At 37.3% G+C, this 19356-nt stretch overlaps 1 protein-coding gene across 3 annotated transcripts in view; it reads left to right on the top strand.

Annotated features, from left to right (window-relative positions):
- The window catches only part of Vav3 (vav guanine nucleotide exchange factor 3), a 350991-nt gene that overhangs the window by 70860 nt on the left and 260775 nt on the right, over positions 1 to 19356 (top strand). For all 3 annotated transcript variants that reach the window (XM_027943138.2, XM_071618116.1, XM_071618117.1), the window contains exon 2: positions 13597 to 13713. In XM_027943138.2, coding sequence (XP_027798939.1) covers positions 13597 to 13713 — 117 coding nt within the window. The remainder of the gene's footprint in view (positions 1 to 13596; positions 13714 to 19356) is intronic.

The following is a 19356-nucleotide window of genomic DNA, read 5'->3' as shown; positions in this document are numbered from 1 at the left end:
TCTGCAGAGAACATTTCATTATGCCTGTAGGCATAATAATGCTATAAGATGATAAAGTAGCCTCTAATCCTTTTATTTTCCTTCATATATAGGAATTGAAATAGTGTTCTGATCTTGAGGATGTTTTAAGAAATAACCTTCAGAATTTTTTAGATAAAACCATAATAATAATGGGTTGGAGTAAAGTATGTTATTTTGTTAAATTAATAATTATTTCAAATTTAAAGGTATAGTTTTCCCTACTCGTCACACCAGTAAAATGACAAAGCAGAAAATGAACTGTAAAAAGTAAAGATGTGCCTGAAACTGTAATGTAGTCCTGGTAAGAAGATCAAACCACATGGGTGATAAAATGCCAGGGGCTTTGGTGTGTCAGAAGTGGTGCTCCCATACCGTGGCTTTATGTGAAAAGCAACCAAAAGTTCTGAACTGAAAACTCTTTAAGATGTATGCCTGGCAACATTATTAATTTTTTTTTCAATGTGAGTGATGTAGTTTGGATATTTAAATATGGGGGACTGGGGTTGTAGCTCAGTGGTAGAGAGCTTGTCTAGCATGGGTGAGGCACTGGGTTGGATCCTCAGCACCACATAATGAAACAGACAAATAAAAAATAAAGGTTAAGTTCTTTAAAAAAAAAAGTGAATTTAGGGAGTACTTGTAATGGAAATAGAAGAATAAAATATTGAAGTTTAGATTTCCTAAAAAATTCTTTACGAGTCAGAATGGTTGCTAACTTTATGTACTTGGTACATTTCTATCCCAAAGAATAATTATTGTGATACTTGATATAAACTTGATGGTGATTTAAAATCATATTTAATTTGTAAGAATATTCTCAACAGTGCTATTTTTAACAACATTTGCTTGTAAGTCACCATAGCCCAAAGAACATACTAAATTCAGTTCATGCTTGAAGCCATTCAGATCAAAGCTGACTTGCCAGTTTCACTGAAGCATATCTGCCTGTGGGCTTCAGGAGGCAGTCACCCTGGTTGCTGCTTACCGATGGGGTTTGGATGGAGCCTTCATGGGTGGAGGGTACAGGGTGCAGAGTGAGGGCATAGATAAGCCTTGACTTTCCTAAACCATCTGGGTTGATGACAAAGCTCAAAGGAGAGTTTTCTTTGACTACTGAAGACATCCTACCAAACCTTTCAACTTTTTAGTTCTGCTTAATCACACTTTTAAGGAAGGAGATTTGTAATTTTCTTGTTTCCTTGCCTTTGAATAGAAAACTATATTATTGGGATAGAACATTTGTTAATGTCATCCTTTTGGGCATGTTTTGTTCATTTAAAAATTGTTCTCATTTATGCTAATGGTTTTCCATGACATGCACAGGTTTTTATTTTTAAATTTTAGTTTATACTAAATACTGGTGCAATGCATTGGCAAACATAATACTTTGATCTTTGGGCGTATGTGTTGGAGAGTAAAGAATGGGGAACGAACAGTATTATAGAAGTTTCCTGCATGGGCAGAGTTGAAGGAAGAACAAGTTTATACAAACACAGATGGATAAGATTCATAGGGAGACATAAGCTATTTTGGAAATCATCTGCTTTACAAAATCCATCTTAGCTGAGTCATTCTTTTAGGTTCTTAAGAAATCTTGGGGGTTAAGGGGAAGAAAGGAAGTCCTCAACTTTGTTCCAGTGATTGAAGTTGGAGTGGTGTGGTGCTGTGCTTTACTTAGGATGGACTGCAAGTCCCTTTAAGGGGCAGATGCCTACCCTGCTGTGCACCTCATGGCCACCACTCAAGGAGACTGTGTGGCATGGTAGGGAGTCCTGGCAGGGTGCAGATCTCACTCTACTGCCCCTCAGCTCTCATGGCCTTGGGTCCTTTACAGCATCCAGTTCCTCATGGATAGAATGGAGTTGTCTTCATAGGATTTGTTGTGTGTCAGTGGTGATAATCTGTGCAAAGGGCTTAGTGTCACACCTGGGACATAGAAGTTTGCTGTTTGTGACAGGCAGAGCCTTTGCTGTTGCCTCATGGAGAGAAGAGTCCTGAGTCCAGTTGAACTACTGTGCTTCTCCAGAAGACCAGGCCTGGGTGTATGCTTGGTGTCTCACAATAACCATTCCTAACGCTGTTTTTTTCCCACTCGGACAGTCAGTTCAGCCACCCCAGCGAGGAGCAACACCACCCTACCCCCTTCAGGGGCTAGGTTGTCGCATATATAACACACAGAACTAAGTGTTGTGTTGGAATTGAAGAGTGCTGTTCATCTCTTTCTCCCTTTACAATATACATCATCCCTGTGAGGGCAGGATGTGTGACTGTCAGCTCCTTGATTTGGGACAGTCTGCCATGGGACAGAATATTGTTATTGTTAAAGACTTGGGCTTTGGAGCCAGCTGCCTGGGTCGGAACCTTGTCCCACCACTTGCTGGCTATGTGTTGGGTCAGTTATTTTACCTCTCTCTGCCAGTGGACTCATCTACACATGGAATCATGACAGTGCTTACCCAGTAGAGGCCAGGGTAGATGAAATGAGGGGGGCACTTGGGTTTATACTTCCCCTCTATTTTGGTTCCTATTCTTATCCCCTGCTTCCCAAATCCTGCTCTGACTGTACAGTAAGTGAGGTGGAAGGAACAGCATCTGGGCAGCAGTGGACAAAGGAAGGGAGAGGGTGCTTCAGTGAGGTGTGGGTGTTCCAGAGCTGCTTCCGCAGGGGGCTGTTGGAGGTGAGAGAGGTGCACAAGGGGTTGCTTGCAGTCAGACCATCCTGTTTTAGTTTGCATGCACCTCCTTTCCTTTCAGATTAGATGTAAATACACAAATTTTTGTTCTTATTTTCTGAATAGACAAACTGTGTAAGGCTTATCTTTAAAAGCACCAAAGGCTTCTTCCCACCACTAAAATGAGGCTTTTCCCTCATTGTGAATATTGTTCTCTAAGGAGGAGCTACCACATCCGTCTGGGGTGATATAGCTCATTCCCAGATCCACAGGGAGCTGTTTTCTTGTCCCTTATGCAGTTCTGTGGGTCCTGTGCTTTGCAAGAGTGGTTCATTTCTAACCTAGGTATGAGTAAGTGGGGTTGTGCTTATCACCCTCTATTCTACATTAGCAGGTGACTCTACTGTTGCTATTCCAGACACCACCACTGCTTGATTGTTCGCTTCCTTCCTTTCTTCTTCTATTGAGGATTGAATCCAGGACTTTGTGCCTTTGAGGCAAGTGCTCTACTCCTGAGTTATCTCCTCAGCTCTTTTAATTTTTTATTTTGATACAGAATCTCATCAAGTTGCTCAGGCTGGCCTCAAACTTGTGATCCTCTTCCTGAGTCAACCATTGCTTCTTTCTACTGACTGCCTTACTCTTGCTAAATGGCTACTGTTCAACAATGTCAAAATACTGACTTTTAGCTATTGAATTCTACTGCCTCTTTATGGCCCAAGCAGAAAGAAATTCCCATTTTTCTTTTCTTTCTTTTTTTTTTTTTTTGTACCCAGAATAGAGAATCTTGGCAGCCCTTTTAAAAATGTAGATTAGGCAATTTTAACATGATTTGGGCTAACTGTGCTTCAGCTAACAGTGTGGTTCAGGACTACTTTTTCTCATTAAAGGTAGTGGTATGCATACTTTCATTAGAAGATCAAGGAACATAGTAAAATAGATATTTCAGGCCAACTTGGACATTTCACTCCCTAAGTATTCAGTTTTTCAGTGCAAAGACTAAAAACACATAATGAGGATTAAAGATGCGGTGTGTTAATCTTTTTTCTAGCTAAGGACTAATGCAAGGTGACAACAAAAACCTTTGAAATTGAGTGTCTAAGTTCCTGCCAAGGGAGAGGGGTACACTGCTTCCTCTTATGAGAACAAGAGCTAGTGAAAGCAACAGAGGGTGTGTGTGTGTGTGTGTGTGTATGTGTATGTATGTATGTACATGCTTGTGTCCATATGTGCTTTAGGGACTGCTGGCTAGGGGCTCCTGAAAATCAGTTATCAGTTCACAATTGAACTTACACCAGACATAGGCAACCAAAATAAAGATTATGCATGTGAACATAATAATTTAAAATATTTATTAGTTTTATTTATAAATGTAACAGCACCAACTACTCTATTGAGGTACCTTCGTAAAAAATATATTTCTACTCTAATAATGAATGTAAGGCTAGGATGACAGTTTAATGTAAAAATGCATTCTGAATTCTCTGGCTACCAAGGAATGGTTACTATTTTTTTTTTTTTTTTTAAACAGATAAACTGCAGCAGTATTCATTCATAAGTTTATTTAAAACTGTGCTATTATATAAGCTTTGGAGATGCAAAGACAAAATAGATGTAATCTGTCTTCTCAAAGATTTTTACTATTTCATGGGGCAATAGTTGGGCAAACAGACATATGATTGAGCTTGAATATTACCATTACAGATGTGAGCCAGGTGCTGCAGAATGAAGAGCATGTATGTGTGTTTACCTAGCCCTACATTTATGAGCTTAATCATTTCAACAAAGTTACATATATTTCACAAAAATGCATTACCATCAAATAAAAAACAACAACCAAAAAAATACCCTGTGACTTCCCTGTTAAATAACTACATTTTTGGTTAGCTGATTAAAACCATTTCACTAAAATTAATTAAAAATGAACTAAGGCCTAGATAATCATCAAAACAGAAATATTGGTTTTCAGTATACTGAGAATAAGGGGAGTTTGGTTTTATGACTTGAATACAAGTTTTAGCTAAGAAACTATCCAATCATATTTCTATCTTCTTCTCTGAATGTCCTTTTGGAATCTTTATTTATAACATCAGGATAAAGTTGAAAATAATGTGAAGATGTTGTGCAGTGCCGAGCTGAGGTTTTTTTCAAAGGACAATGAGGATGATATCCTGTGGCACCCACTGATCCATAAAGGGAAAAGAACAGATGAGGTCATCAAACAAATAAAAATCTATCTTTCTTTGTTTCTTTCTTTTTAAATTTCTAGACGATGTAAGATTTAGCTCACTTGATTTAAAAGAGCTATAGAGGGATAAAAGGACAAGATATGGTAAAAGTGACAGGAATAGGAAACTCCAGTAAAGGAGAAACTTGCTTTTTAAAAAATTCTCTCTTCCATCTCTTCTGACTTACCACTGTAGGAAGGATGATTTGAGCCTTTGGGGGGGCACAGAGAAGGAGAGGGGCTACAGTGACAGAAGTCCTGGGGAAAGACTTGATAAAGTCTGAGCTGAGGCTCCTCCAAGAAGGAAAACTATTTGTACCACATTTGCAAGTAGGCCTTATGCTGGTCTCCTCTGTGTCTTTCAAAACCGCCAATCAGCTTATGAATGGCCTCTTATAATTCTGATTATGCCCAACTATTCATCATTGCTAACAATTCTAAAGGAGTAGTTGAAATGATCTTGTTTGCATTTGAGAAGTGTCAACAAGCTTCTCACACATACAGTGAAAAAGCCAGAGCTTGTTAAGTGTTGAGGGAAAGGGGAGGTTTTTTCAGTTTTGTCTTGAACTTTAGCCATTTGACCTCAGTGTTGCTAGCATTGAAGTGGTGACAACAGAAGTGGCACCTTCGAAAGCTACTTTTGTTGTGATGGCTTTCTGGTTATGAAACATTTTCCAATCCAGAGAGCTTTGGCCTGTGTATAATTTTAGTATGTCTTAGCCTTGTTGGTACTGAACTTTCTTCTCTGAAGGTCATGTGCATTGATGTGGAGTGCTTTTATGACATTTTCATCCCTTGACTTTGAATGAGTAAGCTATTCATCATCTTTTGGTAAGGTACAGAGAGACAAAGGGCAGTTTAAGACAGGTGTCTTTGTTATTAAAATATATTATCCATGGGTATTCCTGGGAGGGAAGCCAGGTGGCATCTAATTATTGGGCCTCTCCATTAATGAAGACAAGAATTAACCGACTCAACCAGTCTTTCACATGCCTCTGTCCCCATTTGTCAAGTTAACATTTTCAGTGAATGCTCATGCTAGCCATCTAATGTCTCTTCTCTTTTTTCTCCCAATCTTCCCTGCTCATGTTCAATTAAATTGTTAGGTGTTTCCTTTCCATATTATTTCTTAGAAAATATGGAAAAACTAGAGTTCTTTCTGTTTCTCCTTCTCTCCTCCTACTCTAAATCACCATCAACTCCTGTGAGATTAATATGATGGTGTTCAAATTGTCCTGTGTTGCTTGAGTATCCCACATCATCTCCCTAATAAAAAGAAAACCATTTTTAATTCTACATACCACAAAATGAAGTTAGTATAAAATAGCAGTTAAGGATAATGGTCTTTGTAGCCAGAATGCCTGGGTTTGCATCCTGACTCCATTACTTTGGCAAATGTAATTATGTAAACTTGAATAAATTTCTCAGCCTCAGTATATATAGAAGAAAAAACTTTCCCAATTGGATTATTATGAGGATTAAATGGTATAAACATTTAGCAGAGACATAGCAATTACTCAAAACTCATAGCATTAGTAATCATAAAATACAAGGCTGAGTAGTGTTCTTAGAATCCTTTAACCTCCACTTCTTGTAGGAAAAAGCTTGAGTCCTTTTGGCAGAGCAGGAAAACCACAGCTCCTCCTCCTGTCCATCTTCCACTTCTGCCCAGGACTGTGTCCCTCTTAATCACTTCCTCTGCCCCCAGTGGTCCTGGCTTTGACTTCTCCCCTGCTCATTCACATGCCCTGCTATTTCCCTGGAGTACCCTACACTCTAGTGATTCCCTTTTCCCTCCCTGTGCACCAACCATTTCTTCTGTTTGTGGGGCTGGCTCCCCCTCATCCTTTAGGTCTCATCTCATGTAGCAGTTATTCCAGAAAGTTGTCCTGATCACCCAAGACTTGCAAGAACTTTTGAATGTCTTCATAGCGATTGCACCCTATCTTATAATTGCGGATTCACTTGTCAGTCTGCTCTGCCTGCCTCTACTTTGGAGGTAGGGCCTGGGTCACATTTCCTTTTTCATTCCCAGTTCTTGGTGTTGCATTCAGTTCACATTGTCTAGCACATTAATAAGTTCAACAGTTTCATGATGACTAGCATATAACAGATATCTGATCAATACCCTTTATAAATGGCTGTTTGTAATTTGTGTGTCCTTACTTGGCAACTCTTTATCTTATATGGATACATTTAGTACTTAAAAAAAACCCTGAAGTCATTTAATTATACTTCCTAAAATTCTAAATTTTAAGAATGCTAAAGTTATCTCAGGCAAATAAGTTATATGACGTAGCAAAGTTGTGTAATTTTTGGTCAAGAATAAGACATGGTTGTGAAATAATGAGATGGACTTGTCCTTGTGCCACATAAGCCACCTGAAGGCAGTATTTTTCAGCTGCTAAAGATGACACACAGAACGTTAAATCAGAACCTTCTGATCCCAAAGACTGAGTAGATTGTCTTAGGGAAAAAAGCTTAACACTGAAACACTCTTATGTAAGACAATCACATCTCTAGCTATAAAATTTCATCTTAATTATTCTTCAGTGATTTCAAGTCCCTTTTATCCTGAAAAGAGGGAGATAAGAGTTGGCTTATTACATATTCCATAAAAAATTATATCATTTTCTGAAAGGCACCTTAGAGACCAGTTAGGCCAATCCTGTTGGCTCTTTCATTGTAGTCTCACAAGAAATTGGCAAAATAATACATTTTGAATACTCTTTACCCAGTTTCCCTTAAATGGTATTGTTTTACATAACTAATACTAAATGAGGATATTGATATTAGTATGACTGTTTGGTTTTGGAAGGGACGTGTTTTTGTAAAAACAACTTGGTTTTATCATATGTGTATTGACAGTGATTAGAAGTGGCTTGGAAGGAAAAATAGATCCTAATCTCAAAATCTATATCTAATTGTAAATCCTGTTGATGTCATACTTCAGGTACCCTGAAAACAGAATTCTTTGTTAAAGAATAAGTTAAATTATGTAGTTGGTACTTAGCTAGGTTATGATAATCACACCTCTTAAGCTAAAATATTGGGGAATGTGACTACCTCTGTCACCTTGGTGCCTGTAGCTAGTTAATAAAACCAGGAGATGAAACAGTGAAAAAAAAATAGATAATTTAAGCAAAAGTTAGAGGCATTGGGTCATTTAATGTAATTGGCTTATGTGAGAAGTAGTCTGGAGTTCAGGCTTTGGTAAATACCATTTGCTATTTATGAATGGAAACAGACCTTTTTGGGGAAATGAGTATTCAAAACTAGGTCTGAGAAAATATGACATGAATTTGGGACAACTTGAAGACAAGAAGATGAATGAAATTATACCAAAAGGACACAGAAACCAGTTTGAAGGATTCCTCAGAGGCAAATTTGGGATAATATGAAGATCAAAAAGGATAATGAGAACAGTTGATTTGCTCACAAATGAAATAAAGAAAGGAACACAAGATTATAAATTTACAAAAAATCATACATTTACAAATTTATAAAATTACCAATGAATAAAGGTGAAAGGAATGATAGAAAAATCACAATTTTACAATTCCAAATGGAATAATTGGGACAATCAGAAGATGCTGTATGCATTGTGAAAAAAAGTTTGGGAAATAGGATGCCACGTTACCCTGTTTTCACCCCAGGCTATTTACAGAGATGAAGGAGATGTGTACCTTTACAGTAGAGAGTCCTGGTAGTAACCATCTTAACCAAGTGTGAGCTTAGCATCAGTAGTAATGGGATTGCCCAATATTTTATGTCTTCTGATATGAGGAAATATGAAATTCACAATATGGAATATGAAGCCTTTTTTTTTTTTTTTTTTTTTTGCCAAAACAGCTTAGTTTGAACCTAGATTTTTGTTCACAGGAAACACAAGTGATAGAAGAATAGGTTTGATGGCACTGTGGGGAAATAGTCAAATGAAGAATGTGGGGCAGTTTATAAAACAGTTTCAGCTCTTCAGAAAGTCCATGTCACTAAAAACGAAACAAAACAAAACAGAACGATAGCTTTGGGACTTTTAGATAAAGGGATATTGAAAGATAAAAACCACTAAATGCAAGAGCTGAAACTTGATTGGATCCTAGATTGGGCAAAAATAATATAAAAAGGCATGAGATGAACAATTGTGGAGATGTGAATTTGGAATGTATGCTAGATAATACAAAATTATTGTTAATTTTCTTAGATGTAATATAGATATTATTGATATGTAGGAAAGTATCTCTGTATTCCTAGAGATGCATATTGAGTTATTTATATGCATTTATAACTTACTCTCAAATGCCTCAGCAAAATATACTTTCTTTCTTTTTTTTTTTTAAATTTTAAAATGTACAAATACAAAAGCCTATATGGTACTCTGTTACAATTATTATGTAGGTGGGTATGTTCATCATATTTCAGTTTTTCTTTTGGCTCAGAATTTTCTTAAATAAACTTGAAAAAGGAAAAGTAGGATGAAAGCTGGAGTGGTGAGCACAACTTCTAAAATACCATGAGGGGCATGTCTCTGTCCTGCTTGTGCCCATGGCCCTGTGAGCATCCAATGACCTGTGAGCCTTGTGCTGTCAGCCAACTTTTGAGGATTATGACAGTTTGCTGATAAATTTAATAGAGGAGCTTGAGGCAGAGCCTTAATCGTTTGTAGATTTTCCAGTGTAATATTGCAGGAATTAAAAAATGATTGACCGAAAGCATACATTAGAAAAGGGTAACCAGGTTTGAAGACTGCCTGGAAAAGCAAGAACATACCAGTGACTTTTTCCAAATCCAGTAAATATTTGTTGAATTTAGCAGAATTGAACTACTTAGGGGACAAGTAAGGTTAACATTTGTTCCAGAAGAGGAAAGACTGTTTTTCAGTCTTATGTGCATGCAACAATGACTAAATTTTATACTGTTTTTACTTTCAGTAATACTCTTAGCTTTACTGAATTAATGATCAAAGCACTTTAGTAGAAGCCAACTGCAGTTTTTCCTATATATGGGGGAAATTTGAGTTTGGTGAGAAATCTTCAGAGGGTGGCATTTGCCAGTTATGCTTTGTTCCTTGGTGAGCTATGAGTCCGGCACTTAATTATGTAAAAAATATTGCAAGAGAGCAGTTGCATAATCCCCCAGAGTGTAATTATTATCTGTCTTGGCAGAATGCAAGCCTTTTAATCTGTAAATAAGCAATTCTATGTGGAAGAGCAACATGCAGAGTGATTCTGTGTTGTAAAGGTCTCTTATGAATTTTTAAAGTGAAAGCAGTAACTGCATGTGCTGATTGGCTGCAGCCTGTGTGTTTCAAAGGGTTTATGATGCTTCCCTTGTGGTTTTAACCCCTCCTGAAATATTTAAGCCTCTGAGGATGATTCCTGTAAAGGGTAAAACTGTGTCTAAGTTAAGCTTATGACAAATCTGAATGTTTCAAATGTAGAGGAAGTAACATGTGCTTTCTGCGAATTAAAAAGCAAACCAAGATTAAAAAGAAAAACAAAATGAAACATGCTTAAAAAAGATGCAATAATTAGCTAAGATGTTGATCACTTATTGGAGGTTAAGTTTTTACTTTTGAAATTATTTTGGCATAATTGATACATAGCAAGAATATTTAAAATTTTGACATGTATGATTATGATTTTTTAAAAATGTGTGCCATTGCAAGTAATGCTTCTACAAAAGAACTAATTCATTCTCAGGACATGTGTTTATTTTACTTAGATGAATCTGAGTCTTTTTGATATGAAAAATGAATTCTCACTTTTCGGTTTTTGAGTGGTCAGCAGTGTCTGCCTGTCCTTCTGCACCTCCTGTAGGTGTGACTGAGCTGACCATGCCCCTCTCTGGGGTCAGCCTCTGTACTTCAGCATCTGATCCCTTCTCTTTTGCCTACCCAAGGACTTCATTTAGGGATACTGTGCCTTGCTCTTTCCTAATTAACTTTTCCTTCTCCAGCAGGGTACTCCCATTGAAATAGAAACACATCGTCATAGTTGCCATTGTTTTTAAAAACCCTTCCTTGAATTCTCCGGCTCCATCTGTTTCCCTTTGTAGCCAGACTTCATCATCTCTCTCCTGTATCCACTCTCTCCTGTTGTTTCTGGAGCTGCTCCAGCCTTTCACTCCAGTCCCCACATAGGACCTGCTTCTGTCAAGGAATACATGTCCTTCATACTCCAAATTCCATGAAAACAGCACAGAAGCACTTGACCTAAATCTTACTTAATTCCCAAGTATCTTATTTTTTTTTTTTGAAGTTATTGTAAATGGATAGTTTTCCTTATTTCCTTCTCAGAGGATTTGTCACTGATATACAGAAATGCCTTTGATTTATGAGTGTTGATTTTATATCCTGCTACTTTGCTGAATTCATTTACTAGTTCTAGAAGTTTTCTGATGGAGCTTCTTGGGTCTACTAGGTATAGAATCATATCATCAGCAAATAGTACTAATTTAAGTTCTTCTTTTCCTATACATATCCCTTTAATTTCTTTCACCTGTCTAATTGCTCTGGCTAGTGTTTCAAGAACTATGTTGAATAGAAATGGTGAAAGAGGGCATCTCTGTCTTGTTCCAGTTTTTAGAGGGAATGACTTTAATTTTTCTCCATTTACAATGATGTTGGCCTGAGGTTTAGCATAGTCTTTATGATTTTGAGATATGTTCCTGTTATCCCTAGTTTTTCTAGTGTTTTGAACATGAAAGGGTGCTATATTTTGTCAAATGCTTTTTCTGCATCTGTTGAGATGATTATATGATTCTTATCTTTGAGTCTATTGATGTGATGAATTACATTTATTGATTTCCGTATGTTGAACCAACCTTGCATCCCTGGGATGAATCTCACTTGATCATGGTGCACAATCTTTTTGATGTTTTTGTATTCAATTTTTGAATTTTATTGAGAATTTTTGCATCTGTGTTCATTTAGAGAGATTGAAATCTGGGAATGGAACTACCATTTGACCCAGCTATCCTTCTCCTCAGTTTATACCCAAAAGACTTAAAAACAGCATACTACAGGGACATAGCCACATCAATGTTTATGGCAGCACAATTCACAATAGCTAAACTGTGGAGCCAATCTAGATGCCCTTCAGTGGATGAATGGATAAAAAAAACGAGGCATATATACACAATGGAATTTTACTCAGCAATAAAAGAGAATAAAATCATGGTATTTACAGGTAAATGGATGGCGCTGGAGAAGATAATGCTAAGTGAAGTTAGCCAATCCCCAAAAAACAAATGCCGAATGTTTTCTTTGATATAAGGAGTCTGACTCATAGTGGGGTAGGGAGGGGGAGCATGAGAGGAATAGATGAATTCTAGAGAGGGAAGAAGGGAGGGAGGGAAAGGGAGGGGGGTTAGCAATGATGATGGAATGTGATAGACATCATTATCCAAAGTACATGTATGAAGACACAAATTGATATCAACATACTTTCCATACAACCAGAGATATGAAAAATTGTGCTGTATATGTGTAATAAGAATTGTAATGCATTTGGCTGTCATTTACTTTTTTAAAAAAAATCAATTAAAAAAATAAATATATCTTACTTGACTGTCTGCAGCATCTCACATTGCTTGTTACTCTCTTTGCTTAGAAACATTTTTAGCTTTGATTCAGGGAAGCCCATCTTTGATTTCTTTCCTTCCGCCTTGATCATTCTTTGTCAGACTCCTCTGTAGCCACCTCCTCTTCTCCTGATCTCCTAAGGTTTCCTGCCCTCAGATCTCCTCTCCTTTCCCAAAGTAGTCTCAGCCAGCATCATGATTTAGTGTTCTCTATACTCTAAAGATTCCCAGATTAATGTCTGAAGTCCATACCATTTCCTGCCCCATGTTCCATTGGATGACTTATGGTCATCTCAGATTCAACACAGTTGCAGGGCAACACCTGGTCTACCCACAGTTGTGTCTCACCTGGGTTATTGAAGTAGCCTCCTGTCTGGTTTTCCTGCCCTATTCTCACTCTAGCCCTCTTCAATCTATATCCAATGCAGCAGCCCAAGAAGACCCTTGTAGAACATATTTTGTCCCTGATCTGTTCCATGTCCTCCAATGGCTTCCCTTATCAGTTAGAATAAAAGCTGTCTGATAAGGCCCTTCACCATCTGACCCCATGACCTTTCTAGCTCACCTCCTACCTTTCTCCCCATTACTCACTCTACTTTGGCCCTTTTTTCAAACATACTCAGACACTCCTGCCTCAGGGCCTCAGTATGTGATGCTTCTTAACTTAGGTTACCCTGTCTACTTTTCTGCATGGCTTGCTCCTTAAGTACCTCGGATCTCTGCCCCATCCTCTTCTCAAGAAGACCTGGCTAAGTTCTCCCCACCTACCTCCACCAGCTCTCTGGATCTCTCCTCCCAGTTTTAACCACCATATGAAAATACAAATGTTTGCCTCCTGTGTTGCTGTATTTGTTCTTGTCTGTTTTCTCCTGTTGGAATGTAAGATTCATGAGGGCAGAAGCTTCGCCTGCCTGTCCACAGCCATATTACTGGACTGAGAATGGATAATCAGTCAGTGCTTCTGGGTGAGCAAACAGCACCTTCAGGAGTGGATTGGTTCTGTCACTTTTGTAGCAAGTTAGGTGTGGCAAAAGATTGGTAGCATTTGGAATAATTCACTCTATACTGATAGCTATTTTTTTTATTTCTCAGTTTCTCTGTTTGAAGAACATACGGACATTTCTCACAGCCTGTTGCGAGACGTTTGGAATGAGGAAAAGTGAACTCTTTGAAGCATTTGACCTGTTTGATGTTCGTGACTTTGGGAAGGTAATTGCCTTAAAATTTTTAAAAATATTTTTATTAGACTTTATAGTTATACATGTAGTTGGTGCTTTTATAATATTTTTATTGGAGCATGTTTGATCATCATTGGAGAATGTTGTTAACTCTTAAGAAGTAAGTGGTCTATGTATCAGCATTGTATTAGTTAAACTTACCATGTAGGTGGTTCTGCCAACAAAACCACACATGAGAAATAATGAAAATGAATAAATAACAATGACTTTACAAATGAGTTTAGAATTACTTTCTAATTTAAAGCAGCATAAGGAGAGTCTTTTATTCAGAGGCAATTTTTCCTGCTGCTTACCTGTGAGGGTAGGGTTATGTTAACACCTCCTTTAGATAGTTCATTGGTTCTTAAGTCTGAAGACCAATATTCTTCTCCCTCCAGTCTTCTCTATATCTGGATGGCATCTAGTTTGTGAGGAGAATATTCTGTTGCCCTTTTCTCTGTTTTGACACTTGGGAGGTGAGTTAGAGAAGATATATCTCACTGAAATATTTGAGATTGTTGTGTTTTCCTTTCTTTATAATTTATTTCTGTGGTGCTGGGGATCAAACCCATGCCCTCATATATGCTGGGCAAGTGCTTACCACTGATTCACGACACCAGCCAGTTTGTTGAATAATTCCTCTTGCTTGGATTTGAGAATGTATCTGTTGGATTTGTTGAATTTCAGTGATATTTCTCCACACAGAAATTGTTTTAATGTTTACTATTACTACTTATGTGTACACTAGGCATGTGTATATTAGGTGAAAGAAACCATCCTTTCAAAAGTTATGGTCTGTTATTATGACTTGATTAAGCATTTAGTTATATGCCTGGCAAGTAAGTAACCATTAAAAAATCAGTGACTGAGGTGAAATTACTTTAATCTCTGCTGACATTATTGCACAGTGAAAATCACAGAAGGAGAAAAGGACCAAGCAATATTGAGAAGTTTGCTTCTATTCTTCAGCTCAGGTGCCTATCAAAAGGCGTGCTGAGAGTCACACTTTATGTGGCTTTTATGATGTAATATTTTGCTAATAAAATAAAAACCAAGCAACAGATTGTTTTTCTTGGCAATGGGAGTGAATAGTCTAAACTTGAGACAGAAACGTAAGAAATTAGATACTGAAATACAACAAAGATGGGGAAGCTATTCTGTGTGGCTTGAGTTCTCTTTCTGGTTTTAATCCAAAGTCATTTCATGATCTTTGAAAAGTCACAGTCTTCCTAGTCCTCAGACATCCTGCCAGCTTGGAAGCAAAATGGGTGTAAGAACGTGATTTCTAAGATTTCTTTTATCTCTGGCAAGCTGTGATTTAACTGTCTTGAGGTCCCAAATAAAAATGATGGAGGATAAAATATGGTGAAAGGAACTGAAAGCCAGGCCCTTAGTAAGGAAATGGAAGGACATTTGGTTATGTCCTTGAAGTTCAGTCATGAAGACAAGAGAAATAAAATAGAAGCCTAGGTGAGGAAGACAGTTCTCTAAGCTGTCGGTCCTGAAAAACACCAAGAGACCCTTGTTTTCATTCTTCTTTGATCCTTTCCCTAGCCTGTTTTTTGTTTGTTTGTTTTAAATCTTCCGTGACTTTCAACTTCTCTTTTGGGGAAATGAAAAATGAAAATGATTTGTGGAAATGAAAAATGAAAAAATCCTTAACTTAAAAAAAATTTATTTTAGTTGTAGACGGACACAATTTTTAAAAAATATTTATTTTTTAGTTGTAGTTGGACACAATACCTTTGTTTTATTCATATATTTTTATGTAGTGCTGAGGATAGAACCCAGGGTCTTGCATGTGCAAGGCGAATGCTCTACAGCTGAGCCACAACCCCAGCCCCAACAATTTATTTATATATTTATTTTTATGTGGTGCTGAGGATTGAACCCAGTGCCTCAAACATGCGAGGCAAGTGCTCTACCACTGAGCTATGACCCCAGCCCATGCCTTAACTTTTTAAAGCTCATGAAGAAGTTATTCTTTTTTTTTAAAATTTATGTACGTATTATTTTCAGGAATTAAACCCGGGGCACTTAACAAACTGAGTTATAACCCCAGCCCTTTAAATTTTTTATTTTTTTTTTTTGAGACAGGGTTTCTCTAAGTTGCTAGGGACTCTCTAAGTTGCTAAAGCTGGCCTCAAACCTGCAATCCTCCTGCTTCAGCCTCCTGAACCACTGTGATTTCAGAAATGTACCACCATGCCCAGCTTGGGAGACTGAATTAATAATAGTTGATAGATGTTCCTTTTCAATCTTCTCAATGCAATTCTTTTTTTTTTTTCAAAATTTTTTAATTCATTTTTTTTTAAAAAAATTTTAGGTGTAGTTGGACACAATACCTTTATGTTATTTATTTTTATGTGGTACCGAAGATCGAACCCAGCACTTCGCACGTGCTAGGCATGTGCCCTACTATTGAGCCACAACCCCAACCCGAGGAGCTATTCATTTTTCATTCAAGTTTGCAAAAAGTGGTGTTGATGAAGATTGGGAAGTTATATAAATATTTTAAAAATGCTTGGCTATGTTCTAGTGAAATAACACTGCCTGTTAGATTGATTAGACATGGAAGCTTTGTAGGGAAGTTGAATTTACAAATAATTGAATGTAAAGGAATGAGCCATATGTGTCTCAGGGATAACTGTATTTCTGGCCACTCTGTTTTGGCAGTGGTTAAGTTGAAGCAGAATTAAACTTGAAACTGTGGTTTAGAACTTGAACCTGCACTTGCTACTTTAAAGTCACACACATTTTGCTATTGCTTTGATTGGTGCAGCTCTTTCTTCAGAACTGTATTTGACCTAAAGAAACCAACTAAAAGTTCATCCCCCTCCATAATTTCCATATTTCAACTATTAAATACTCTGAGCAAAACTACCAGTATGACCAATTATTGACTTGTAATGTGCAGGTATCTTTTCAATCTTCCTGTTATTTTTTAATCCTCATGACAACCATATGAGATAGGTACTATTATTTTTCAATGAAAAAGACTGCACTCAAAATTTCATATCTAATAGTGGTTGGAGCAATTATTTGACCTAGATCTGGCTGATTCTCACCACTATGTCATGTACAAACATCCACATGGCTATAACACGTAACAGCATGATCTCAGGTGCTTTGCATATATTCATGCAATCTTTTTATCAACCCTACTGGGTGGATACTATTATTATGCCTACTTACAAATCCTAGTTTGGGAGTGATAGAACTGGGGTAATTCACATAGTTTTTGAGCAGAAAAATATTTGAATAGGGTATCAGTTCAGAGAAACAACAACTTTTGATAACGAGAGCACAAAATTTAACAGGATTTGGATGGGCTTATTTCCTTCCATTAGGATTTATTGAATTTTTGGTCAACTTAAAATGAAAAATCTGTGTTTGTATACTTTAATTCATGCAGATAATGAATCTAGAATTCATGGTTATTTAGTGCCCCTTTTTTTTTTTGCCTAAGAACATATTATTTGTAAGAGCATTTTGAAGTTTTCAGAGTACTTAATATTATCGACCTCATTGATTCTCATAGTAGTCTTGGAAAGGCAGCAAGCAAGTGTTCCCTGAGATGCTGGGAGGATCCAGTGATTTTTTTTAAGATCTCCTGGCTTAGGAAGAAGAACGGGAGCTTGAGTTCAGGCTCTTGACACTCTGCTTTCCTTGTCTGCTGCTACATATGTTTTGGGTGTCACTCTTGTGTGATGGTCAGGGAAAAGGTTCAAATGCACAGGACAAAACCAAAGGAATTGACAAAACTAAAAAGTACAAGTGATGTCTGACTCTGGATCTAATTGCATTTTATTTTATCTTTAGAAAGGAAAGATTCAGTGTGCTGCATGAGTTGGTTATACAATGGTGTTAAAGTTAATAACCACATAGACAAATGTTTCACGGATTTTTGTTGGTATACATGCAATCGATTCTTAACTATGTCTTCTCTGCCTCTCCCCACTATGGTATATTCTGCTCCTTAATCTCTGTCCAAGGGCTCCCTTGGGTTTCAGTTCAGGGATTCGAATGTTGGATCATAGGCTTGACATGGATGTGTTTTCATCTGAAATGTAAGCAGATCCTGGGAAAAATGTTAATTGGCACAAATGAATGATAGTTTTGCTTTTATGAGATAGTGAAGAGCATACATTTTGAGAATTCTAGAAGCGTTTATGCTAATTTTGCCTTCAGAGATTCCTTTACTTTCTAGTATTGAGCTCCTTATTCAGTGTTAATTTATTGCAATTCAAACTCAATCAACATCAACAAAAATTAGAAATACACGCGTACACACACACATCCCATCACACAGATATGAGGAATGAGCTTAGTAACTTGAACTCTTCTTGCCTTGAGGTTAAGTGTTACTTACTCTCAGAACTATTATGTTCTGATGAGAGGTGGAGTCCTTAGCTAGGACAGCAGAGGCTGGTCCCTGCTCAGCAGTAGGGAGGCTTAGTTGCCCTTTCAAGAAGCCACATAGCTCCTCTCCTTTTTGGTTTACACTTTGAAAAATCACTTAACTTTCTTTAAGAAAAAAGATGAGTCCTTTTCTGGCTTCTGATTACAACAATAGGTAAAATCTTGTTCCACTTTCATGATGCACATAAAGAATTTGCTATCACCCTGCTGATTGTCATTTTCTGAATAACATTCTTGTTGTTTGGAAATGTTTCCTCCTGAGCAGTCTTTTGTCACCTTCACAGAACAGAAGCACTTGGGATTTTTCTTTAATGGGACCATTTCTAGTAATAGAAATCAGGCTGCTGCTGAAGTCCAGATGTGGCTGCAGTCAGCTCCTCCCCTGCTTCCTGATACCTGAAGACTTCAAATCAGTCAAAGAATTGTAAAATGTCTTGCAAGTTTAAGGTGGTATGTGTTTTTAAATCAAAGAGAATTACATCTGGCCAAAGGTAATTCCAGGTGATCTGGATGGCATTCAAGCAGTTTCAAAATGTTAAGGTTCAGGATAGACACTGTCAAAGGAATTTGGAGCTTAGGGATGGGTCAGGGACACAGATAAAAATATTATTGAGAGAAGATGAGTTATGTTTGACTTCTGAGTTGAACCTGTTTGAGTTCTGGTTGTATTCCTTACTAGTTTGTGATCATGGGCAAGTAATTGAGCCTCTGAGCTCAGTTTCATCATCTATAAATTGAGATTAGGTAAGAATCAAATTAAATCATGTATGATGTTAGCAGAGTGTCTAGGTCCAAGATTGACTCAATAAATAATAGTTATTATTACTCTGATTATTATTATTACCACCAACATTATTTTAGTAGGTTTGAGATTCATTGGTAAATATAGGAGTTAAATTTTGAATTAAGTGCAAGAATGAATAAAATATTGGAGGGGTGAGTTTAAGAAATAAATTTAATTCTTTTCTAATGTGGTGTAGCATTGATCTATTTTATTCTATACAGTTATCCTTTCTTTCCCCTTCTGTGGCCTCATATCTCCTTTGAGAACCATCCCCCTCCCTGCTTCCCCCACCCCAATTCTTGTAGTTTGATCAAATAGAACATCACATACTTTTGGCCACGGTGATAGGTTTGGGGATGGAGTGAGTTGCTCAGTTGGGACCAGTATGATGGGTTGAGACATTAGCAGGGGCAGCTTGGTTTTGCTTCC

The sequence above is a fragment of the Marmota flaviventris genome, chromosome 10 (assembly GCF_047511675.1).
Source record: "Marmota flaviventris isolate mMarFla1 chromosome 10, mMarFla1.hap1, whole genome shotgun sequence".
Lineage (NCBI taxonomy): Eukaryota > Metazoa > Chordata > Mammalia > Rodentia > Sciuridae > Marmota > Marmota flaviventris.
The sequence above is the reverse complement of the archived record's forward strand: the minus strand, read 5'-3'. Positions and strand labels throughout refer to the sequence as shown.